Consider the following 26169-nt stretch of genomic DNA (forward strand, 5'->3'; position numbering starts at 1 on the left):
TGCTGCTCTAATAGCCAATTAGCTGTTAATTGCTGTTTGCTGTTTGCTTGCCTTCTCATAGCAGTCGAAGACTCGTGCGCCTCTGTTATTTCTGATTCTTTCTTTGTCGAAAAATATCTCTGAGTTTCTCGCAGGAGTCACCACTCACAATCCTGCCATAGATCAACACCGTAAAACCTTCTGGCGCGCCATTCTCATGGGTAATTTAGACTTTTCCAAACCGTAACAACCTGCTCGTCCTTCCACTTCGAACCCATCGCCGGCGCCCGGCGCGGCTCATTACACAGCGATGGCGCCATAGGGTTAATCGCTCTCGCTCCGATTTCCCCGCACGCCGCAATGCAGAGCTCGTTCGCGGCGAGGCCGCCGCCTCCCTTGGTTCGCGCGCGCCCCGCTAGTCTGAGCCGCTGTCCTCGGCGCAGGTCGGCGGCGGTGGTGCGGTGCCAGGTCGAAGGGGAAGCGACGGCGAAGTCGGTGTGTTGGGCGCCTCCGGGGCCGTACACGGGGCGGGACCCCGAGGTGAAGAAGCCGGCGTGGCTGCGGCAGCGGGCGGCGCAGGGGGAGAAGTACGCGAGGCTGAGGGAGTCGCTCGGCGAGCTCAAGCTCAACACCGTCTGCGTCGAGGCCCAGTGCCCCAACATCGGAGAGGTAGGATCGGCACGGCTAAATGGTAGTCTTAAGAACTTAAGATTCGATGCATTGTAGGCCGTAATGCGGGTATTGTTTCCGGTTTTGGTTTGATTTCGTTGTAATGGTGATGGTGTGCAGTGCTGGAATGGAGGCGGCGGGGCTGGCGGGGAAGGGGACGGCATCGCGACCGCGACGATCATGCTCCTAGGTGATACCTCTACCCGGGGTTGTCGATTCTGCGCCGTGAAAACTAGCAACAAGCCTCCAGCGCCGGACGCCCTGGAGCCTCTGAAGACAGCCATGGCAGTCGCGAGTTGGGGGTATGATCTCTGGCAGAGTTTGACATGTTGAAGGTGATGGTTAGGCTACAGCCTACAGGTTGCCTGACAGATAACGTCCTTTGCAGAGTAGACTATGTTGTGCTGACAAGTGTTGATAGGGATGACCTTCCTGATGGTGGAAGTGGCCATTTTGCTCAAACAGTCAGATCTCTCAAGGTTTATCCCTTGCAGCACTCTAGTTTGACGGCGGTATTCCAATCTACTGTGCTAAGTTTTTTTTTTCCAGGAGTTGAAACCTGGGATTTTGGTGGAGTGCCTGACTTCAGATTTTCGAGGTGACCTGGATGCTGTTTCATCATTAGCAAACTCTGGTCTAGATGTATATGCACATAACATCGAAACAGTGAAGAGTCTGCAGAGAATAGTTAGGGATCCCCGAGCAGGGTAATGCTCCTCTTGATTTCATTTCTGTCACAATATTTTTCCAGCTCCTCTGTATAAGTTTTATCAATACATATTCCTGGGGATTGTGACACCCATTTAAGGCTTTCTAGAATCACAAGTTTTATAATACCAATCATGGATATCTGCAATTCCTATTTTTGAAAACTAAGTCAAGAAAACCAAATCATATAAAATCAGTGGCATCGTTGCAGTTGTGTTTGGCCAAGTTTTTTTTCCTCTTACACCTGGTTTCTTGTCCCTGCAGATATGATCAGAGTTTAGCTGTTCTGAAACATGCTAAGATTAGCAAGGCGGGCATGGTAACATAGTCCTCTATCATGCTTGGTCTAGGAGAGACAGATGAGGAGGTGAAGCAAACCATGGCTGACTTGAGGGCTGTCGATGTTGATATCCTGACCTTGGGGCAATATTTACAGGTTTGGACCGTTTGGTCTTCATCGCCTGTGACATATTTTTTACCCATTCATGTATTACCCCACTTTCCCAGATTTTCTTCTTGTAACACTACACTGAAGTTTCCTGATTTTACAGCCCACAGAAAGACACTTAACAGTTAGAGAGTATGTGACTCCTGAGAAGTTCGATTTCTGGAAGGATTACGGAGAATCTTTAGGTTTTCTCTATGTGGCTAGTGGACCTCTGGTAAGCATGACATGCTGCTTTTCGGCACCATTGACCCCCCCCCCCCCCCCTTCCCGAAAAAAAAGTGTCATCATCATGGAAAAGGAACAATATGCTTTCTAAAAAGACAGGGGATTTTACCAATGCTCATTGCGGCATAGAGAAGGATAATGCTTTAACTTGTATTTGAGCATTCATTGAATCATGTCCAGGAAAGGCTTGTAACACTGCTGGCCGTCGAACTTGTTAGCAGGATACATGCCATTCGGTGTTGCTGTTATTAGCTATTCACTAGCACTTGCTTTTGTACTTGTTGCATGTTTCCAGGTTCGGTCGTCATATCGCGCAGGAGAGCTCTTTGTCCAGAATTTAGTCAGACGTAAAAAGGAAACACTTTGCATCTACTGCATCTTAGCCATCTACCTTCAGGCCGCTTCTGCTCTTCGATCATATCCCCATACTCAATATTGTGTTATAGTATGCCGTAGGCATTTGGAAAGACAAGACTTGTAATACTGATGATCCTGTAATTATTTGTGTTACACTGTTACTTCGGCTGCCTTAGGGTAAAATTGCCAAAATTTTGATTTGCACCATTTCAGATGTGTATGGAAATGTGGCCAGATGATGAGAATCAGTTAGTATTTTTCTTAGCCCGAAAGGAATTTTTTCCTTATTTTTTTATTTCTCCACTTATACCGTTTTTTTTTAATAAATAAAAATGGAGCAATGATTCATCCTAATTAAAAACATGTACATTGATGTTCTGTTCAAGCTGCATAATAAGCAACAACAATTGCGACTACTTCCAGTGGAAAGCTGCAAGGTTTAAGCCAAATATGTAAAATGTCTCATGGAAAAGGGGCGGAAGGAAAGCAAGGCTCAAATGAACTCGGATGGTGGTCCAGTGCATGGGGTCTTTACTTTATATATTTCATTTGCACAGCTAGCATGACGGGGTGGTGGCGCAGTTGGCTAGCGCGTAGGTATCATAGCTTCTTGAGTGATCCTGACTCTCCGAGGTCGAGAGTTCGAGCCTCTCACCCCATTTTTTAAGTGTTTGGCCAGGTGATGATGAAATGCTCTGTGGCACATGGGTCGTCACTAATTTGGTCATCTTCATAGATGATACGATCTCCTCTGAGCTTTGGCCCAAACATTTTATTTTTTTTATTCTCCTGGCAGGCGATCAAGTCCTTTTTAATCCCCATCGATGGTTTCTGAGGTTTTCAACTCATTCAGTACTGTGATTCCACGAAACAGTTCCCGGAAATGCCAATTTCAAGACCCCGATACAATGTGGCCACTTGAATCTTTCCAGAAGAAAAAAAAATGTGGCCACTTGGTTTCTAGCGTTCGACTCCACGAGGAGATAAAACAGTAATCACAGTACCTAGGACAACTGAGCTATCGTTGTAAGCTGCCAGTAAAGTTTTGAATTTTCAGTTATGGTCTGGTCTTCTAGGGGACTCATATGAGTAGTGAGTTTGTTCTTGACTACATAGGGAATCGTGTGGAAGGTAAAATAAACATTCTGAAAAAAAAACCGGCGATGTGTTTCGAGGAGAAACTGTCAAGAATTAAGGGCAATGCACTATCAGCATTTCAGCAATAGCAATCAGGAACGAGGGGGGTGGGTGGGGGTGGGGGGGGCGCAGGACGCGGACCTCCGCACGATACGCACGGGCTGCAAAAATACCATCCCGGTGGAATGCATTTGATAATGACGAGGAGGGGGGGGGGGGGGGGGGGGGCAGGACGCGGAGCTCCGCACGATACGCACGGGCTGCAGAAATACCATCCCGGTGGAATGCATTTGATAATGACAAGGTGACGAAACCCCATTGTGAGATGGCATATCTCCGAAACCCACCTCCTATAGTGGTCAGAATCCAAAAGGCTCTCGTTCCTTCGTTGTCTCCTACCCTTTGCGCTTGGGCCTGGAAGGTTTGGGGTATGGCAAAACATGTTCTTCTCCGCTTGGTGCGAGCAGAGGCGGACTTGAGGTAGCTGGACCGGATCCGCAATTGCCATCACGGTGAGGTCGCTGCCGTCGGCAAGCGCTGGTTCCGACGCTCTGCTTCCCAATTTAGTTACATACCCCCCCCCCCCCCCCACCCCCCAAAAAAAAGTTCTTAATAACCGCCTAATCGGATTGCGACTATTAGTCATGATCTTAAACAATTAAAGGGGGTTTATATAAATATTTATATATCTATTCAAATGCCTGATTCTGAATTTACTTTTAGTCGATTGCGACTATTAGTCATGATCTTAAACAATTTGTCGTTGTGTGCAAACCCACAGCCGGGGTGGCGTAGTGCACCCGTCTAAATCCAGAGGGTGAGTACTCGGGGTAGCTAGGATTAGTCCAATCTATATGACGATGAACACAGCAAGTTTAGAGTGGTTCGGCCCGCCGGAGCGTAATACTCTACGTCAACTGTGTGTTGTATTGCTTGTGCTCTCAAGAGGTTGAGGACGGGATTGTTCGGAGTGAATCCGAGCTTGTGTTGTGTCTGCCTTCCCTTTTTTCTAGCTTGGCTTTACATACTCCTCCCTTTTATATCTCAAGGGAGGAGTGTACATAGTTGTTGGGTCCCCGACAGATGGGTCCAGCGATGTAGTATAAAATAACATACTGTACAGACGTTATGTCGTTGCAGGTGACGGAGATCTTATTTATGGATTTCCTTGCTTTGCCCGTGGGAATCTTCCGTCCGGCATAGCCATGCCTTGTCTTGTCGAAACGGCGCCAGGGCGTAGCTTGCGGCGTAGCTTGCCGTAGCCTGCTGCGTAGCTGAACAGGCCGTGTAGCTTGCGGCGTAGGCGGTATGATGAAAAGTGTGCCGTGCCGTCGTATCCATTTAATGCGGTAGACGGTCTCTGCGCGGATGCGGCTGCACTGTGTACCTCGGTAATATGCGGTATACAGTGAGGACTGACAAAAGCTGCCCCGCATGCCGCGATGGCAGAGCACGCCTCAACCACCCGCATTGAATGCGGTGGGTGGGCGAGTCTTCCAGCGGAAGACTCGCGCCCGCGGGACACGTGGCGCCCCCGGACCCCGCCCCGACAGTCTATTTGTTCTACGCGCGTGGGAGGTCCGAACGGACGCGGAGAGGTCCCGGACCCATATGGGGGTCCGAGGCCTCGACTTTTGGCGCGGAGCTTCCCCTCCTCAGGGACACGTGGCGTCACCGGACCCGTTCCCAGAGCGGGGAACGGGTGCGGGGCCGTTGGCCCGGTGAGGTAAGAGCCGGACCCCTGGGGCCCGACTAGTCTGCCCTTTAGTGTGTGGTTATGGATGACTACACGAGTTCTACCTTCCTGCAGTAGGAGTGGGTATCCCTGCTACAGGGTACCGACACAATTAAAAGGGGTTTATGTAAATATTTATATATCTATTCAAATACCTGATTCTGAATTTATTTTTAGTCTAGACTCTTTGCAATATGCGTACGGCATGAGCCCTTGTTTTTGTCAAATGAAAAAAGAAATGTTTCCATTATTTAAAAGTATGCCAGCATGCCACTTTCTACTTTGAAGGATAATGGTACATCAATCTTTTTCTCCCACTTATCATTTCAAAGAAGAAGAACTTTTTCTCCAACTTGTCAAATGGGAACTCATGTGTCAATGGTTCGGATGGGTGGTTGAGCTTGCTCAAAAGTAGCCGTTTCTAATGATTCAGTATCTACTTTTATTTTCTCTGAAAGTCCGATGTGATTGAGATTGGGCATATTTTTTCAAAATTTTGAGATTCGGCATTGGGCACCGCCATGCATGTTGAGTAGTTTAGCGGACAAGTAGCACAATGGCCCCGTGTTAATTAAAGTGAGAGGGACAGACTACTTCGGCTAGCTATTGACCTATTGTTCGATCAGATGTTGTTGATCCGGCTGATATCCTCCATGGTGGGATTCCTTTCCATTAGGCGTATCTAAGAAGTTAATAACTTACGATCAAGATAACTTTATTTGCAAAGCCATCACAACGGGGTGGTGGCGCAGTTGGCTAGCGCGTAGGTCTCATAGCTGTTGATGAGTTATTCTGAGGTCGAGAGTTCGAGTCTCTCTCACGGTCTCTCACCCCATCCCAGTGTTTGGCCAGGTGATGATGAAATGCCCTGTAAGACACATGGGTCGTCACGCTTAATCATCTTCCTAGAATGATACCGGGCACCTCTGAGCTTTGGTCAAAACTTTTTATTAATTTACCTTTTTTTTGCCTTAATCCCATCCCAGTTTCTTGAAAGTTCTGGCCCGTTAATTCCTGATCCAGCGAACGCTATCTCACTAGCGCTAGCGCTGCGCATCTGCAATCGTGGAGGTCGTCGCCAATCCGCGCAGTACCTCACAAGCCTCCGCCGCTACCCGCAACGATGCCGCCGCCGCCGCTGCGCCCTCACCTCCTCCTCATCCGCTCCCAAACCCTAACTCCTCTCCTCCGGCGAAGGCCCAGCTGCGACGCGGCCCTTCGCCGGCCCAGGCAGTTCCTCTCCGCGCGCGCCTCCGGCGCACAGCTCGCCGCTATGGGCGTCGCCGCAACGCAGCAACCTGAACTTGGTTGGTGTTTTTTGTTTCTCTTTCTCTTCTAAGTTCTAACTAATGCCTTTTTTATTCAACGTTGGCGTTGGTCGGTAAATTTGCTTTTTTTAGGGGAAAAAAACTACACTAATTAATGGAAGTGTATCGATTACATACGCCCGCAGGCGGATCGATGAGCCAAACACGCCGGCCAAGCGTATCATAAATAGCACTCCTTGCTAGACTATGCGCGTCGTGGTTGGACTCCCGGCGTTCATGGATGAAGTCAACATTCAGGAACTGTTCTGAAGTCGCCTTGATCTCTTTGGTAATTTGGCCATACTGCCCCATCGACTCCTCCTGGATGCTGCGGATCGCGTTGATGCAATCACTCGCCACCATGATCCTTTGGAGCAGGAGGTCACTTGCAAGCGCCAAACCCTCTCTGCATGCCATTGCTTCCAAAGTCTCTGGGTCAGATATTCCTGAGAATGTCACCGTTGAAGCTCCAAGGAAGAGACCTGTACTGTCTCGTGCTACCGCCGCTACTGAAGCCGAACTAGAATTCTTGGAAGTGGCGGCATCAACATTGATCTTGGCCAGACCCGAGGGGGGAGGAATCCACTTGGGAATTGGATCCTGCCTCTGCTGCCGTGCTTTCTGGACGGTTTCACTAGACCAAGCTCAGCAATAAATCGGTCCACAAAATAATGTGTTGATAGCGGGCTTTGGAAATTCTGTTCATGAATAGCCTTGCACCTTGCATACCAAATGGCCCATAAAGTCACGCACACCCTGACCAGATCATCCTGAGGCAAGGACGAGAAGGCTACTGCTAACCATGCCGTGCATTGTGTTCTTGCAGACCTCCAATGAACTCTGCAATATCTTCTTTTTCCAGGGCCCAAACACACCTAGCCATATTGCAGTCCAGCAGAGCATGCTTCCAGGAATCCTCGGCTCCACAAATCGCACAGATGTTGCTTGGTGCCATTTTCCTGTGGTGCAAGAGATCTCCCGACGGTAGTGTTTGCCGAGCTAGCCTCCACAGGAACACTCTGATCTTGGACGGAACCCGAACATGCCAAAGTGACGTCCATTCTTTCTCCTCGGCTCTGAAATCAGATTTGCCGGGTCGGTAAATTTGCTGTGACTGTGGAGTGCGTTTTTCGTTGCAGGGGCGGACGATGCGGTGGTGGGCTTTCTCACCGGCAGGAGGAAGGCCACCGAGGTAGCCCACGCGTAGGTACTAATCCCATTGTTGCTTAGTAAATGTGTGTATACTTCTGTCAACTTCTTTCCAATGTTAAAATTTACAGCATGGGATGCTAGCCCTGTGTACTACTGAGAGCTGTGGAGGGAGATCTACTCCATCACCCTGTCTAATATTATCTCCATATTTCTCCGATTGCTAATTTGGCGTGTGTTCTCATGGTCAGGGTGTGGAGAAGTATTGTTCGGAAAGGGGATACGGTGGTTGATGCCACATGCGGGAATGGCAACGACACGCTTGCTTTGCTTAAGATGGTGGCTGATGAAAAAGGGCAAGGACGCGTGTATGGAATGGACATTCAAGATTCCGCGATAGAGAGCACTTCCACTTTTCTGAAAATGGCCGTGGATGATGACCACCAGGTGTGCATTTGAAGTAACTGCAGAAAACATTATGTATGTTGCTAGTTTCCTCTAAAGAAGGAAACAGAATGGATACGGACAACACAAAAAGGCATTAGGCTTTAGGTTTTCACGAAATATATTTGTACATTTTGTGATTATACTTGTTTTGTGTGGCAGGGGGAACTAGTTAAGCTATTTCCAATATGTCATAGTAGAATGGAGGAAATTGTTCCCAAAGATGCTCCTGTCAGGTGATCAAGGTTCTTCTGAGTTCATTGCTATTTGAATGTTTATACTCATTTACTAGTACGCCTCAACAAAACAGTTTCCTGGAAATGCTGGTCTGTAGTACTAGTGTAGTTACAATCGTAGACATGCTGATTCATTGTGACACATTTGTTCTAGGCTCGTAGCTTTCAACTTGGGCTACCTTCCAGGAGGAGATAAAACACTAATCACAGTACCTAAGACAACTGAGCTAGCATTGAAAGCTGCCAGCAGAATTCTTAGTTCTGGGGGACTCATAAGTGTTCTCGTCTACATTGGGCATCCTGGTGGAAGGTATACACCAATTACAAAAATTGTGCCCCTGCATTGTAATATTGTTCTCTTATTGCTTATCATGAAACATTAAAGATTATAACTACTCACAACTCTAGATTCTGGACAAGGAACACAATTCTATTAATAGAAAAAATAAATAAAATTATTTTCTGTTAGGTTTGCATGGTTTTGACTTGCCAGCACATTCTTGCTTAATACACCAAGTTTTGTTTAAGAATCAGTTAAAAGTTGGTTATTGATTTTTCCCCCTCTGACTCGTAGGGATGAACTCAATGTTGTTGAATCATTTGCATCAAGCCTTCCAATTAATTCCTGGGTGAGCTGCAAACTTCAAATGGTCAATCGGCCAATTGCTCCAGTGCTCATTCTTCTGAACAAGAAATGATCAGTCTTGTACTCTTGTTAGAGCGACACAATGTTAGCTCTTAAGCAATGTGACTAGCGACCATGCTTGCCGATGGAGCTCAGTACCACTGTAATAAGGATTCAAATTTCATCTTGGCATTGACTGAACTTCGGCTGAGTCTTCTACATGGGGCACAATATTAGCCAGCTACTTGGCATTTGTACAAGCTTTTAGTGCAACTGCAGTGTTCTCTGTGCATATTTTTAATATCCGTCTTGATTTGTGTTGTACTTTTTCATGGCCTGTAGAATTTTCCACTGTTGGTTCTTAGATGTGTTAATGAACTCCAGATAATTCCCCATAGCATTTGCTGCAGAAACCTTGTCTTTTAAACAGGAGTACAACGATTCCACCACTGATTGAGTTCAAACTGCAATTACCATGTAAAAGCGACCTGTAGGCTGATTCCAGCATTGTAGCAGTTTTTTTTTAAAAAAAAAAACTGCGTTAACTGTGTCTATGGCATGATAAACTCAACTCTTTCCAACAAGAACATAAAGTTTAATTCTAATGCTTAACATTCCTGTCACATACTAAATTTTATGTCCATTACTTAATCTACCGTGCATGCAAAGCACACATTTAGGGCAGCATGGAAGAGGCTCCCTTCTAACTTAAAGAGGTTGAAGGTTGCAAGCAGCTATGGAGTCGATGATCCATGCGCTGCTCACAACTCTGCCACCAGACGCGAAGGCCAGAGCCTGAGCATCAGCTTGGTTACTACCAGTAGCGACAACATCCTTGGATTTTACTTTCACTTTGTCTTGATTCTCCACGCTGTAGACAATGAGGACGAGGGAGCTGTTGTCGACCAACTTCTGCTGGTCTCTTGACACAGGCTTCCTCTGCAGGACATTTCCACCGGCTGCAACCACAAGGTCTTGCAGGTAGCCCCGGTAGGATTTGGTGTAATCTCCATGGAGATAGAGCTCAATGCCATCGAATAATTTAGGTTGCTGCATAGAGAAAGATTGTGATCACTAGAACATATCCCTGGGAACAATGATGCTCGTGCTAATAAATGGCAGCAGTACACTAATATTGTCAGCGGTATTGTGTAGACAATATGAGACTACCAGATGGAGTACGCAACAAGGGCACACAACCTTACCTTGTTGATAACTCTTTGCCTGCCTAACTTGGGACCCTCACTGACACCATGTACATCAGTGGTGACTTCAAATCTAACTTCATCAACAGGTTCCATACATTCCATACAAGTTTTAACCCCTGTGGAATAAAGTCAGTATTTAGCAACAAATGGTAGCAATTTGACAAGTATAAGCTGTTCTGCATAGATATTATGATGGTCACCCAAGGAAAGTGGACTTACAGTCTATAGAGAGAACCCATTTGCCAGTCAAGATTGCCATCAGAAACTTCAGTGTGCGCTTGCAAGCACCGGACAGATCAGTTTTTGCAATAACATGAGTAACACTGGGATTCCAACTAGTTGAGATAGGCACGCCAGCTATTTTTGCAAATTCTGATACAATACCCTAAGTGATTTGTTCATTTTATTATCAGTTGAAATGCATATGAAGCAAACATCATAAAAATCATCAGCAAAATAAGATGGACACTAGAAAACACCTTTTCCGCAGCAGAAAGGGCTGAACAGCAGAGAACCCACTTCTGTGGTGATCCAGATGGCCATGTCCATTTATTACCAGAATCCTGACAGGTTCTTGCTTGAGATGGCCTGGAAAGCAGTTATGCTACAGTGAATATCCATATATTTGTCAACCATAACCTTTTAACTAACATGCCATAAACACTAAAGAATACCCTTTTGGTGTCAGTCTCCTCTGAGACATCTTTTTCGACCCAGTTTCTATTGGCAACTTCGAAGATTGGTGCAAAGGGCACAGCATCACAAAGTTTTCCTGTCAGCAAAAGAAAAGAAAAAAGTTGGCAAAGGCGACACCGCTGGACTTTGCATAATATCAATAAACTATTCTAGTACATTTGAAAACACTAGTGTAGCAACATGATATGAACTTACATTATCCCATCTACATTCTGGGATCAATTTAGCACAGGTGAAGTGGAAGCTTTTTCGACAACTCATCTCGAAGCATCCAAGTGCAGCACCTTTAATTCCACAGCAAGCACATCTGATCCTTCTACTTCTAGCCAATTCAGTTGCAAGATTAAACACAGAGTCATCTTTGAAGTAGACATCAGGAGCCCTTCAATGAAATAAAAATCAAATACGAATTAGCTAGGGATACTGAAATTCAAAAGTTTGCCAATATAACATTCCGTTAGAAAGGGCAACATACCACTCAAGGCAGTTTTTGTGGGAATGAATTACACTAGCCCCTCCACTAAATTCGGCAGGCACTTGTTTCCCATTATGATAGTGAACCATCTCTCCAGATTCCTTTAAAAAGACATTTGGTTAATTTATTCATTTAGTAAAAGGAAAGTTAACTTCAAGAGACTTGTCAGCACATACCTCTGTGATATCATCAGACTGGCAGAAAGCACATGAAATCTTAGGAACTTTATCCTCACATTTCTTCAGGCCAGCACTCCGTGCAGTGCATGATCTGATAGTTGCTGAGTAACCTGTTTGTTCGATGACCTTTGCACTACCATTCTTTACTGAAGGAACTGTGCGCCTGGTCTCATTAAATAGGCATCTCCCAGGTAAAATGCTTGGCGTATGTGGATCAATGTTTGATTCTGTGCTTTGTTTACTTCTGCCATCCAAGGATTTATGTTGGCTGCAGCCTTTTATGAAACTCTGAAGCTGCAGTGGTTCTGTTTCATTTTCAGCCTCTGAAACAATTCTTCTGAATCGCTTACTTCTTTGTTCAGATGTTTTCTCTGCAGTCTTCACTGCACTATCCCCTGTTATTTCAAGTTTTCGTCGACTGTTTTTATCCATTTTTTAGGACCTTTCTGAAGGCTGGTCCTCAGGTTCTTCAACCTCCAAACCATCATCTTGTTGGGAAAATGTCTCTTTAGATTTATCATTAGAGCAAAGAAATCTATTGCTGGTGCCAGAGACCTTGTTTCCTCCACTTGAAGTATTTCTCTCTTTTTTACTGCTGTTCTTCTTGGATCGCTTTGCATCAATACTTACAGGTATATTTGTAACTTGGTTATCAGTGTCAGATCCTTTTGTACATAACTTAACACAATTGGGCAGTTTTGAATTCTTGTTGGTCCTAGCCCTTGCCAACTTTCTCTTCTTAATTTCTTTAGAATTGACAGGCTGAGCATGGTCTAACTTATCAAATGAACAGTCAAGATTCATATCTTCAACATCATCTGTCTCTGTGATTCGATCTAGACCATTCTTCAATTTACCCTGAACGGACAAAACAGCTAAGTTAGATACACACAAAATGCAAGAACTACATAAATAGTCAAATTGCAAAGGTGGCAGAAGAACTGGTAAGTATAGAGCTACTGACTCAGTTAACAAAAATACCTGTTTTTTCAGTGGAGTAGATCGCAGCTCAGGAGAGCAAGGTCTCTGGCTCCATTCAAAGATTTCACTGTCAAATATCTCTGAAACCTCAGCTTTGCTCTACAGCACATGTAAACAAATGGTGTGCACAGAAGTTCAGCCAGGAATTTAAAATAAAAAAGGAAAAAAAATGCTCAGAAGAACTTACATTAGGAGTAGCATTATTAGGTATTTCATCATCAGAATCTATGATATCGCTGAATGTGGGTGCATTGTGACGCAAGGGTGTCTCCAATGATAGTGGTTCACTTGAAGTTCCAGCAGTGCCACATTCTTCTTCCTTTTCTCCCCTCAGCCAAAAAAATGGTGATAATGAAGGACTCTCTGGTCTATCAGAAATCAGTGTTTTATTTTTGTCCTCTTCAGCATCACCATTCAGATTAGTTTTTTGCCCTTCAGGCTTCATGATCTTTTGGGGCCTTGTTGGCGTCTCAGATTCAGGAAATGGCGTCACGTGTATTCTTTTGTTTGTGGAGATTGAAGGCTTTGTAGTAGGACAAGATGCAGAAGCTGCAGTAGCCTTGGATGTATTATTTTCCTTCTTGGATGCTACCTTCTTTTTCCGCAACCTTTTAGCCTTGCGGCCACTGTTCCCACCACATTGTGATCCATCTTCAAGTAAAAGTAAGAAAATAAGTCTAGCATAATTGTTCAATTTCTCTGAAATTCGATTGTTAGAGAGAGTCAAAGACCTAAAACAGCAAATATGCTCAAATAGACTCAATATCTGTGGTTAGAAGACAGAGATGCAAAACTATCGGTCTATCACTGTAAGCATGTAACTAAATCTTGCCCATGTGCCAGAAAACAGGAAACTAAATAAAGATTTCTAATTATCTGCAACCTTGGGTGCAGGAGCCAGCTGTGTTGAAACGACACTAGTACCTGCTGCAGCTTCCATACTTTTGAAAACAGCCACCAAATTGTCCATGTGAGGTGCTGGTCGTATTTCTACAAGCAAAAGACCATCACATGCCATGAGTTTTGCACAGGAGATCAAGGAATTGCCTAAGCATTTCCAGTATATACTGCTTTCATCAAAATCGGATAATACCAAATTTTATAAATGAAATGCACCAATGGAGCCCAACAGATCATTGTTGGTGCAGATTCCATTATCTAAAAGGTTTGTGCGGATTTGGAATTTCTTCAGTTAATTTCTACACCAAGCATACTGTAGGAAAAGTAGGATACGTATAATGTGGTCGATTGTATTGCAATGAGCCCCTTGGGCGGTATATATAGGAGTACAAGACTTGGAGGGCAAGACACCTCCCCTAGAGATAAGGAAGGCTATCACGGGATTACATCAATCCTAAACTACCATATCTGGAGTTGCCTAATATACTCTAACATCCCCCCGCAGTCGTAGCGGTAGCAACACGAACGGTCAGACTGGAGAACAATGGAGACGTATCCCCCCTGCAGTCGGAACGCCGGTGCGAAAGCTTTGACTGGAGACTCATGCAATGATAGCCCTTTAGTGCCATAGTAGCCGAAGTCGAGGTGGACGTGGTCGAAGCCGTGGAGGGGGCGCGGGTCGAAGCGTCGTCGAGGTGCTCGAGTACACAAACGCAGCAGCTTCTTGCCGAAGATAGCAGCAGAACGATGCGGCGGATGACGATGATAGACGGCGCGGTTTGCGACTTAGGTCACGCTCAGGACAGGGGTGGCGACGGCGCAGGTTGCAGCAAGTGTCGCGCTCAGATCAGGGGTGGCGACGACGTCTTCCTTCAGGAACATCGGCGGCGATGTCCGCGCGAGAAAGGCTAGAGGCGCGGAGGCGGATCGAGCGCCTGCTTGACGAAGACCGGCGGCGAGTGGCGCCACCGCCTGAAAAGGCGACGGCACCGGTAGGGTGGCTTGATCACGAACGTTGTTGCTGCAGCCTGGAGGGCGCAACAACAACCTCGTCCTTCGAGAGTGTCGATGATGAACGGCGACAAACGGCAGGGCGACGCAAACCCGATAACGAATCGGGAAAAAACCTAAGAAAAACACACAGCAGCAACAGAGTGACCTCCGAGTACAATCTCGAGTGCCGTAGCGAATTCCTCTCTCCTCCTTGTCTCTTCCCCGCATGGTCAACACAGGACAGAGAAAACAGAAGAGATTGGAAAACCCGAGTGGTTCTCCTCCGATCGTCAAGCCAAGATCCGCCCCCGCAGCCGCGTCTTCTCGAGAAGCAGAGGCGGCACTGGGGGAGGAAGGGCGGCGGCCAATGGCGCAGGGGAGGTAGCCGGCGAGGAAAGGGCGGTGGGGCGGAGCCCACAACGTGGCGGCCCGACAGCGACGTCGACCGGCGATGCTGCGGCCCGTCCGCCCGACGGCGCGGTCTTGGCTCCTCCCCTCCAGCCACCGTGCGGCGGCACTGGGAGGGGCTCCTCCCCCTCGGCAGCCGCGCACGCACGTTGTCGTGCGGCGGCGGCGGCGCTGGGAGGGGGCTGGCCTAAGGCGCAGGAAAGCCGTGAGCGGGGCCGGGGACGACGACGCAGAGGCGGCGGCGGCCCAAGGCGGGGCCATGGCGATGCCGACGAGCGACACGGCCACGGCGACAGTAGAGGTCAGCCCTCCTGCTGCTTGTGGACGACGACGGCGGCGCGGATCAGAGGGATCCGCGGCGGATCAGAGGGATCCGCGGCGCATCCTAGGAGGGCGCTGCCCCCGGCGGAGATCAATCTCCCCGGTGGCGCGCGGGTGTAGCGGAAGCGGCGGCGCGGCTAGGGTTAGGATCTCGTAACCTAGGCGTATGCCATGTAGGAAAGGTAGGATACGTATAATGTGATCGATTGTATTGCAATGAGCCACTTGGGCGGTATATATAGGAGTACAAGGCTTGGAGGGCAAGTCAACTCCCCTAGAGATAAGGAAGTCTATCACGGGATTACATCAATCCTAAACTACCATATCTGGAGTTGCCTAATATACTCTAACACATACGCTATTCAGATACTGCAACAATCACCGCACCAACGAACTAACCTCTTCGACGGAACGGGACCTTGCACACCGGGCAGCTGGAGGAAGATTTCATCGACTCCGTCAGGCAGCCGCTGCAATAAGAGACGCGCGAAATCAAATCGAGCAAAACTATAAATAGCGACTATAGTTCATCGGAGAGGAACAAGGGACGGGACTCACTTGCAGAAGATGTGGTTGCAGGTGATGGACACCGCCGAACCCAGCAGGCTCAAGCTGCCAGGACCACGAAACATTTCAGCAAATACGCAACAAATCGCAAGTCTCAAGATTTACCATGGGGGAATAGCAGAAATGTAAGAAAAGACCTCGACAAAGATCACGAGCAATCGGATGTAAACAAAATAATACGGATCCAAGAAAGCAAAGGAGAAGGCTGGGCGGAGCAGCGCGGCGGCTGCGGCGGTGGCGTCCAGATGGGGCACTTGAGCTCCCGGCCCATCCTCTCGAGGCTCCCCACGTCCGCCATCACGGTCCTTGGATCTCGCCTCCAGATCCTCGGCGACTCTTGCGTTTCCTTGCGGCGATTTCTGATCTCGGTTCTGGGATTCTGGCGCTCTGGCCGTCTGGGAGGGGGGGATTTCGGAGGCATGGTATTTATCGTGGCGGGAGATTTTCCTCCAAATTTTCGTTCAATTTTGGTGCTCCTTCTTTCGCAAGCTGGCGGGGATAGAGGCAACTCCCCGCGTGCGCCCGCCAGCTTGAATGTTTAGGGTCTCTTTAGTTCATTTTGCAAAAAAAAATTTGCAAAGAATCTTGGTCATTTAAAGTACTAAATAAAGTTTATTTGCAAAAAATTTTGCGTAGATGGGTTGTAAATCGCGAGACGAATCTAATGATGCTAAATAATCCATGTTTAATTAAAAATTAGCGGATATTTACTGTAGCATCACTGTTGCAACTCATGAATTAAGTAGGCTCATTAGATTCGTCTCGCGATTTACAGCCCATTCATGCAAAAAGTTTTGTAAATAGACTTCATTTAGTACTTCAAATTAGCAAGATTTCGTTGTAAAATAATGTGTTTACGGCGTTTTTGTGTTTATATGTAAAAAACTAAACAAGGCCTTGCATGTAAAATTTTTTGTAAAAGAATCTTGTTAATTTGAAATATTAAATGAAATTTATTTATAAACATTTTTATACATATGGGTTGTAAATCACGAGACGAATCTAATTATGCTAATTAATTTATGATTAATCTATAATTACGATATAGTTACTGTTGCATCACTGTTGTAAATCATAAATTAAGTAAGCTCATTAGATTCGTCTCGTAATTTACTGTCTAAAAAATTTATAAATAAACTTCATTTAATACTGGTAAAATGTGACTTTTTTTCGTTTACAGGATTTAGGGTAAAGATCTATTTAAATTCAGTCAGAAGCGTCAGCAGCCAGGTGGGCTGACGTGCACCAGCAGCCCATGCGGGGGCGCGCAACAAGCTGGGCCAGGGACCCATGCGGATGCGTGCGGCACTGCACCACCAGCACAGATGGGGCTCATGCGGACGCGTGCAGCACAGGGCATAGCAGGTGCAGCGCACGGCTCTCTCCTCGGGGCGTTCCCACCCATGAACCCTATAAACGAAAAAAAAAATATCACATTAAATATTTCGACACATACATGGAGTACTAAATGAAGTCTATTTATAATTTTTTTTGCATGAATGGGCTGTAAATCGCGAGACGAATCTAATGAGCCTACTTAATCCATGATTTACAACATTGATGCTACAGTAATCATTCGCTAATTATTAATTAATCATAGATTAATTAGCATCATTAGATTCGTCTCGCGATTTACAACCCATCTTTGCAAAAAGTTTTGTAAATAGACTTCATTTAGTACTTCAAATTAGCAAGATTCCATCGCAAATTTTTTTTGCAAAACATCTAAACACGGCCTCAACATTGCTGGTTATTTGACCAGTGTTTCTCGTTCTTTCCCCCTCCTTTCTCGTCGCTACAGTACAGACAGGCGAAAGGGTGGGCGACGCTGCTTCCGGGGCCGATTCTGACGACTCTCTTCTTCCTCCGGTGTCCTCTTAGGCATTGGAGGAGAAGGCGAGCTCGGAATCGACCGCCGGCTATACTTACTAGCTTAGGTTGTATAGACCTTGGTGTAGTCTAGGTTTCCCCATGAAGACAGCTTCGTGTGGGATCTTTTGGTCTTCGTCGGCGGCGGCGGTCTACCGGTGGCCGGCGATGACGCCTGTGCTCCGACGCAGCTGTGGTTACCTCAATAAGGCTGTGTGGTGGAGGTTTGTGTTCTATCTTCTAGCAGTTGCGATGGTGATAGATCTTGGGTGTCCCCGGGGGGGCTTTGGTTTCCGCGCTAGTGATTTCAACACTGGCGGCGGGTTGGCTGCTGGGCTACTGCTTCGTCGTCGAGGTGTTGGTGCCAGCATCGTCTGCGGCGAGCCTGTCGTGGTGCGCCTGGAGTTTGCGCCTCTTCTTCCTTTGTTGGGCAGACTGCTGATTTCCGTTCAACGCTTTACATCTATCTTGGTTGGTCCGAGGTGGTGGCTCTTGCAGCTTAACCAAGGTTTGGAGTCTGCTATTGGAGGATCTGGAAGTGCAGGTGTCGGTGGCGGAGATCGATCGGGCGATGAAAGAAAGAAGATGAATAGGAGTCTTAGGGACTTTCTTGTAATTTTCTTTTTCTTTCTGTACCTGGTTGAAAAAGGGGGGGATGTACTGTGCATCACATTAATATATCTTCCCTTTTCGCAAAAGAAACATTGCTGGTTATTTTTTATTTTTTATTTTTTTTTATTTTTTTGTTAACTAACTCTATAAATCTATGTAAGTTGTAGAATGTGGACGTCCTATAGAGTTCTTTAATAATTTACTTTTTATACATTAACTTGTTTAATATGTGTATATACGCTTATAAAGATATTTTTTAAATGTAGATATATTGTTCTTCGTGTGTCTGTGTATAACTCATTTGTTCGTAATGCTAAATTATTTGTTCTCTTTGTAGATTAAATTGTTTGGCGATGTTGATTCATTTGTTCGCGATATTCATTTTTCAGTAGTTATCCTATACAATCAAATGTTCAGACTGTTACTATTTTTTGTTTGTTGTACATTATTATTTGTTCATGACGTTTAATTTTTTGTTCGTATGAATAATTATTTGTTTGTGGTGTCAAAATATTTGTTCGCACTATTTTAAAATTAATTATTTAGTGTTAAAAAAATGTTTTTTAAAAATATCGAGCAAACATAGGCAAGTGTGGTCTTGTTTTGAAGATCTTATCATAAGAAAGATAATGGTGCAATCTAAATTTAATTTGGCTGCTCAATTTTGTAGTTATAATTTTTTTAGTTTTAGATTTGCATATACATGGATGATGTCAGCATTTTGTATATATCTGCATGTATGGCAGATTTTATTTCCTAGTAGAAGAATTAACTCGGCGGGAAAAAATACTAACGGATCTAAGATATAAGATAGAGCCCAACAAGCCGTTTGGATCTAAAGAAAATTAATGACATGCTCTTTAGATGATGGTTGCCATAACTATCACCTGAAGCGATCCATAGCTGCGCCTGCGTGCGCCTTCGAGAGCGATCCAGCGGCAGCCGGGTCGGAGTGGCCCACTGGGCCGGGCCCCCACTGCGTCTTCAGAGATACTCCTACGTGGGCCTTAGTGGGAGCGTCAAACTTTGTGCTAGGACACAACTTTTTTTTTTGCGAGAAAAGGATGCAACATATATTAAAAGAAAAAAATCAGCACAGTACATTCAAATCTTACAGCCAGGACACAACTATGGCGTGCTGTAACTTGGAACGTGCACTTGATGAGCCCACGGTGTTGCATAGCGATCACAAAACTATCGAACCAAACAATTACATGGTTCAAAAATACTGGTCACGTGCTACGATTTTCTGACAGTGATTTGTCACATACTCCAAGATATAAATGGCTGTTTGATTGGCCAAGATATATATGCAGATGCCCCACTTGTTCGTATGGCAGGCAATATAAATTATAAAGTTTCATAAAAATATATAAATCATAACGCGTGTAGCATAGTATATTCTTTTCGTGTTTCACACGCCCAGTACGGTCCACTATAGTCTTGACACGTGACTGTGTTTTGGGTGGATCGATCGGTGGCCTATAAATTTCATATACTCCCTTTATATAGAAAATATGTGATGTTTAGGACAGCGACACGGTCTCCAAAGTATAACTTTGACTGCTTATTTTTATAAAATTATTTGTTGAAAAGTGATATATGTATATTTTTATGAAAGTGTTTTTTAAGACAAATCTATTCATATAATTTTCACTTTTTCAAACTCAATAACTTAAAAATTATTCATGATTTATATTTCTAATGTTTGACTCAAACCTTGTCCAAAACGAGATTTAAATCTTACATGGAGGGGGCTAGTAACGCCAATAATAATCTTTTAAGACAGTGATACATATTGTCGCCTGCGCCACATATGAAGAATATTGGTTTTCGACAGATGCTTTTTTATGGTTTTCTGACATAAATGTGCCCGTGCAAGGTACAACTTCTAAAATGTCACAAACAAGTAACATCGAGAGCCCCAAACTGCAAATAAGTAAAAAAAATGATCACTTAGCTATGGGGCTCAAACATCTCCTATGCTAGTAGAACGCCATGCACATATATATACATGTATTTTCAACGTAAAGAAAAAATTCATAAAAATAAAGAAAGAATTGAAAAGTAGACCACCTTTGATGTCATTTCTACCATGCGGCCCCTCTAATCATATTTTTTTCAGGCTCCGCTTCTGTACACGCCATGATGATGGAATGTGAGTGTGTACAGGGGCTGAGCTACGTGGTGGCGTAGGGGTCGGCCGACCGACGATTTCCACATATCCTTTATACCCAATTGATTTTCACAGTGTTAGACCCCGGTTAAATTTCAACAAGAAACCTGCTGACCCCGGTGGCATTTTGTTCTGGCTTCGCCCCTGAGTGTGTATGTTAATAGGGTTACGTATATATGCATACGAGTCTGGCGTTCGTCTATGCCGTGTATCGAGAAGTTAACACACACCGGTCATTTTTGTGTTTCTTATTTTGAATAATAAAATTTATATCACTCTCACATAACCATAAAAGCTATTTTGCAAGGATATGCATATAATTTATCCAAGGTAGAATTTGGCATTGTTGTTGGACAAACAATATGGTATATTATCGACCGGTTCCTCTGATGGATCGATAGCGATGGTATGATTATTAACATGCAGAGCACCATCCTCTTATACTGGGAAAATTAGCTGTAACAATCCATTGCACGGTAAGGTTTCTAAGGAGTATTAGAAGCAATCGATTGGATTGGAAACAATATGGATTAACAATTGTTTGCTCGCATACTAAGTATACCTTAGTTTTTAGATCCTTGTGTAGAAATCTTTCTAACCAGGTTTGAATTTGAAAAAAGTCTATTTTTGACCATCAAACTATCGCCACATTTCGATTTTAGCCATCGAACTTGAAAACCTGAAAACCGGGTATCTTTGACCATTGTTGGGATCTTTGCTTCTTAGATGACCATACAGGGAGCATGAACAGTATGAAAATAGAAATAGAAATAGGCACTTCATTCTCCAGTAAATCACCAGAAAATTCAATCCTTTACACTGTGGAGAGAGAGGGCTATTTATACCCTTGGCCCTCGGTCAGATATCCCCAAATTGCCCTCTTCCAACTCATTTACAGCTCACTTACAGACGGTTTCAGGTAAAATTATAAAGTGAGAGGTGTACAAATCCGACCTTCTCACGCATTCACGTTTTACACGCACGCCTACTCCCGACGAAGGTTATGTAATCCTTCATCCGGGTTGCACTCTGTATTTAATATCCTTCGGGTGTTGAGATCCTTCACAGGTTCTGGTCTTCAAGCTTGTGCTCCTGAGTGATCAATCATCACCTTCGATCTCCCGAAGGTGATTTCTTCGATGCTTCGCAGGTATTGATCTCTGGGCTTGTGCTTCCGGGTGATCCATCGTCACCTTCGTCCTTGCGAAGGTGAGCTCCTTGATTCTTCGCAGGTCCTGGAAGGCACCAATCATCCTTCGGGCGTATTTATCACCCAACCATCGGGGCCCTGCGGACAGGTTAGGAGATGTTTTTGAGGCCGAGATTAACCTTCGAGAGACTTCCCGAAGGCCCAATCCCCAACAACCATTAAACATTGAAAACCAGACAAATTTGACCATCTATCCGATTTCAAAGGTGGTTTTGCATATAAGTATATTTTCTAAAACTAATAATCTGATATATAATCTCTAAAAATTCATAACTAATTCAGTTTAAAACAAAAAAATATGAAACACATAGCAAATTTTCTCAAAAAATATAATCTACCTGACTGTGCTCTATTTTGAGTTATCTGAATCTTATTTGTTCCTTTTGCTAGTGTTATATTGCTTGCAATCGTGATATTGTTTATTTAAATTGATGTTTGATGCTATAATAGATTAGGATGTTGACCAAAAGGATTCATCAAGAGATTTTTTTTTGTAGTGATTTCATATTTTTTATTTAAAATAAATTAGCTATAAATTTTTAGAGGTTAAACCATATTTTATTATTTTTAGAAAATATAAATATATCCAAAACCATCTTTGAAACTAGGTAAATAGCTAAACTTGGCCGAGTTTATAGTTCTGGCCAAAGTTTTCTGGTTTTCAAGTTTAATGGCCAAGGTCAGACTCCGACGATAGTTCAATAGTAAAAAAGTGGAATTTTTTCCTTCAAATTTTGGACTCAACACGGTGGTTAAAGCGTTAAGTGTGTATAGACTACGCGGCGTACAATCTTACTAATTACTAAGACAATAGGTACTTGCATCCTGCATTTCCCCCCCTAAATTAAGCATAATACATGAAGCATCCTTTAGGTTTTACTATTACAGACTTGTCAGTTTGTCTTGTGCAGCAATTAGAGTTTATGAAGTCAATATCCGACTTCAATCAGTTTCACGAACAATAGGTCGGTAACTCGATGTGAGGCCCTATCGCGAACAGTAGGACGGTAACGATTGCATGAACAACACGTGTTGCGGGACATCAGTGAGGACACGAAGGACTCCAAAGTTTTAGAACCTGCACAGCAACTTATGAAAACACCAACCGATACAGAATCCTGCTAAGTCCAAAAGTCCTATACCATAGACCTTAAATTCTAAACATTAAAGTGTAAATCCAAAACACTAACTCCTAAACCCAAAACACTAAATTCTAAATATAAAATCCTAAAACCATAAATCCTAAAACTCTGAACCGTAAACCCTAAACTCGAATTCTTAAACCCTAAGCTATACCCTAAATTCTAAACCTAAACCCCTAATCCTAAACACTAAACCAAGTAGTAGAATTTACATAGACTCATCCGAGAAAAAAATAGGACATATCGGACCAATCACACCACCTAATAACCATAACCACGACGGAATTGAAACTGACCTAAGCCACTGAACGGAACGGAGTGTGAACAGATGCAAAAAGAGATACATACATAACCCACCTACAAAATCGTAAATATATAGGTGCAAACAGTAATCCAATGGTGCACCAAAACAAGCTCCAAGATTCTCAAAGTACTCCCTCCGTCCAGTTTAAGTGCATTTGGAAGATTTAAAAAATATCCCAAATAAACTCACGATATGAGGTTCCGGATGTTGCAGCTGGTGGGTAGGGTATGCGGGGCCCATTCATTTTAGAAAACAACTCAGCACTGCACCCTCCTATCAACTAAAAAAAACTCACCGCTTCCTCTCCGGCAGGTTCTGGCTTCTTCCGCAGTCCACCTCTCCGGCTCTCCCGCACGCCTGTTCTCATCGCCCACATCTAGCGCCGCCGTGCTGCTCCACATCTAGCGCCGCCGCCCTTGGCAAATCCCTTACGCCCCCTCCCCTCTGTTGTGTGCCTTCCAGATCTGCCGGCACCCCTCCATCCACGTGCTCCCTGTGCCCCCTCGTCGTCTCTCCATACCTCGATTTCATGGCTGGCGGCGGTAGGGGCCCATGGCGTCGCGGCCGGATCTACCGGCGTCGTGGGGGCTCAAAGCGTGCCCGCTCTGAAGAAAACGGTGACATCGTTATGAAGCCAGGCAGCCACAGTTGCGGTGAGGGGATCTGCGTCCGCGGGCACCGCATCACACTGGTGGGACGCATGACAGTTGACGCCAATGGCGACGTCTACGTCCCTGATTCCGAGGATGAAGAGCCTGGCATGGTGGTGGACGTGGGCGGCGTGGAGATGGCCGATTTTGGGGCCGGCTCGGGTCCCGCGGATGGCACCCAGATGGCCATTGTTGGAGTCCCCACCGAAACCATCGCGATTTGGGGCCGTCGGGGTTGCGGAGGATGACTTCGATGCGGTGACTAAGGGTACTAAGGGCGTCCCCGCCGATGCCGTAGAGGTTGCGTCCGACAAGGGCGCCACAGATGGCGTTAAGGTTGCAACAAGCGTAGGTACCAACGAGGAGATGCACCCAGAGGTGTCTGTCCGCATGAAGAAGTTGCTTGCCCAAATGGATCCTACCTTCCACGATGTCTTTGTCAGCATGTTCAAGGTTATGGTGCCTGCTTTCTTCAAACCCTAGTTCATTTGCTGATGCTTGATGTGTGATGATAAAATAATATTGATGTGGGATCAGGATGTCTACTATGTGTGATGGTGAATGTTTATATGTACTAGAAAGCAGATGAGCATTCCTTCATTTGATTGTGGCATCCTATGATAAGACCATGAAAAAAACTTGATTGACTGACGTAATTAAAACAAGACATTACCTTCATTTGATTGTTGCAGCTCAGAAGGATCATCGTTGAGATCAGGTAAGGGATGTCCACGCACAGTAACATGTTCATCTTCCTGGAGAACATGGGATTGAGCTTTTTCGAGGCAATGGACTGCATCATCCACCAGTACATGGACCTCATCTTGTTGGAGATGATGGATTTCATCCTCTTGCTCATCTGGTGGTTCTTCATTTAGATCAGGTATGGGATCTCCATCTTCTTCTGGTATTGTGTTTAGATCAATGGCCATGGCTTATGATGACGAGAAATGCAGGCTGGAGTGGGTGATGTGGTGGCTGCAGCTCATGATACAAGAGGAGTGCCTAAATGGAGCTCACCATGCGTTTATATAGTGGGGGCCTACACTGGTGGGCACGGGTTTCAAATTTTGAATGGCTCCGTAGTGGCGCCATTTTCTGCTCTCTCATGGAATGCTTATTTTCTGGGATGTTCCAGATTGTATACGTGGAGGCATAGTTTGTCTTCCAAGTATAACATGTGAAAAGCTGCAATGATTACCTGTATTTCTAGTCTATCTACTGCACCCTACTTTACATAGGGGTATTAATGTCATTTCCTATAAAAACTAAGATTGCTATTCAAATCCTAGAATTGCACTGGGCGGAGGGAGTATATTCAACGGTCGTCACGTTGGGTGGGTACAAGCCTCTAGGTTCGGTAGAACGTTTACGGACGTGGTAGGGTGCTTCGAGGACCGCACGGCAATCTGCGATTCCGCGGGGACCGCCATCCCGGCTGTGGCAACCGGCTGGGTGCGAGGGTGGGCTACAGGCTAGGTGGTAAAGGATCGACAAATTTAGCTTAGATAATTTAAAAACTGAATTTTAAAAGAGTCGGTCTCTAATTTTTTATAATTTTTAAATTAAAAAAATTAAAGAGTCAAATTGGGCCTACAAGTGACCACTAGAATCCTGATCCATTACCATCTCTGGCTACACGTGCTAATGCAGAGCATGTGCTCGGCGGCGACACGGCAGGTGGGGTCAGAGTTGCTCAAGATTTTCAATGCGAGTGGCAAGAGCTGCCTCGGCGGGCACAACTCCAAGGCCGCTGATGATGCATGGAGTGTGTGGACGGATGGAACAGGGCATATCCTTTTTTTTTCTCTCGTCTTTTTTTTCCGATTTCTCATTTCTTGGTTGCGTGGAAGTTGTTAGAGGAGAGAAGATATTGGCGTGTGTTGCTTGCTCTAGATATATACAAAGTATTGCTGTTAACTGTAACATATAGTATCAAAAGCATGTGACTGTGTTGTTGTTATTGTAACGGTAATGACATATAAGGGATGGAGTTAAAATTTTCAATAGTACCGAATGGGATGATTTAAATTTTGATAGTATCAAAAGGATGAGGTAAATTTTTAGTGGCATATAAGAAATTTTCTTCAATAAAATACCCCCACCCCCTGCTCCTTTCCACTCACCGTGCAACTTGCAAGGCACTCTGATCTGGCCGACGAGCTCAACGAGGACAAACTAGGGCATGGCCAATCTTTGGCCAGGTACTAATGTTTGGATCGGAGACAAGCCAAATTACACGAATAATGTTGGAGCAATCTTAATTGTGACTGACATATGGACCCCATGTGGCAATAAAGTTTTTAGTGCGAATGAAACGAACATGGCACCATTTATGCCATTTCGAGTGATTTTGGTGATCGAACGACAACACAACACTTGTACTAATATGATTGTCAAGATGACCATTCTCAGGCTTTTAGGTTTAAGTGATGACAAAGAGAAAGAGAAGATAGGCG

The 26169-nt window shown here is 44.9% G+C and overlaps 2 protein-coding genes and 1 pseudogene across 7 annotated transcripts; 2 read left to right on the forward strand and 1 right to left on the reverse strand.

Annotated features, from left to right (window-relative positions):
* The first annotated feature begins 25 nt into the window (after positions 1–25).
* On the forward strand, positions 26–2650 carry LOC120698159 (lipoyl synthase 2, chloroplastic-like). The gene is made up of 7 exons (XM_039981684.1): positions 26–648; positions 769–950; positions 1037–1127; positions 1198–1355; positions 1621–1792; positions 1908–2018; positions 2325–2650. Exons 1-5 carry the CDS (start codon positions 340–342, stop codon positions 1682–1684), a joined length of 804 nt encoding a protein of 267 aa, XP_039837618.1. The 5' UTR covers positions 26–339; the 3' UTR covers positions 1685–1792; positions 1908–2018; positions 2325–2650.
* Positions 2651–6087: 3437 nt separating this feature from the next.
* LOC120698161 (putative rRNA methylase YtqB) lies at positions 6088–9428 on the forward strand. 6 transcript variants are annotated; one of them, XM_039981686.1, is made up of 7 exons: positions 6420–6565; positions 6712–7615; positions 7705–7768; positions 7966–8161; positions 8321–8394; positions 8549–8704; positions 8969–9428. In XM_039981686.1, the coding sequence occupies exons 2-7, from the start codon at positions 7399–7401 to the stop codon at positions 9090–9092; spliced, it is 831 nt and encodes a 276-aa protein (XP_039837620.1). In that variant the 5' UTR covers positions 6420–6565; positions 6712–7398; the 3' UTR covers positions 9093–9428. The 6 variants fall into 6 exon arrangements, with proteins under 6 accessions (XP_039837621.1, XP_039837620.1, XP_039837619.1 ...); XM_039981685.1 differs by having other exon boundaries at positions 6422–6565; positions 6659–7615; XM_039981689.1 differs by having other exon boundaries at positions 6432–6565; positions 7428–7615.
* A 137-nt stretch (positions 9429–9565) lies between these two features.
* On the reverse strand, positions 9566–16254 carry LOC120698160 (annotated as a pseudogene).
* Positions 16255–26169: the final 9915 nt, after the last annotated feature.

Source organism: Panicum virgatum, chromosome 3K, assembly GCF_016808335.1.
Source record: "Panicum virgatum strain AP13 chromosome 3K, P.virgatum_v5, whole genome shotgun sequence".
In the NCBI taxonomy this organism is placed as follows: domain Eukaryota; kingdom Viridiplantae; phylum Streptophyta; class Magnoliopsida; order Poales; family Poaceae; genus Panicum; species Panicum virgatum.

Bases quoted from the DNA above. Each gene is read 5' to 3' on its own strand.
- LOC120698161 (XM_039981686.1), top strand. From the start codon at position 7,399: ATGAACTCTGCAATATCTTCTTTTTCCAGGGCCCAAACACACCTAGCC. The intron at 8,162-8,320 runs GTGTGCATTTGA...TTTGTGTGGCAG, and splicing joins CCGTGGATGATGACCACCAG to GGGGAACTAGTTAAGCTATT. The intron at 8,705-8,968 runs GTATACACCAAT...TCTGACTCGTAG, and splicing joins ATTGGGCATCCTGGTGGAAG to GGATGAACTCAATGTTGTTG.
- LOC120698159 (XM_039981684.1), top strand. From the start codon at position 340: ATGCAGAGCTCGTTCGCGGCGAGGCCGCCGCCTCCCTTGGTTCGCGCG. The intron at 649-768 runs GTAGGATCGGCA...GATGGTGTGCAG, and splicing joins AGTGCCCCAACATCGGAGAG to TGCTGGAATGGAGGCGGCGG. The intron at 951-1,036 runs GTATGATCTCTG...CGTCCTTTGCAG, and splicing joins ATGGCAGTCGCGAGTTGGGG to AGTAGACTATGTTGTGCTGA.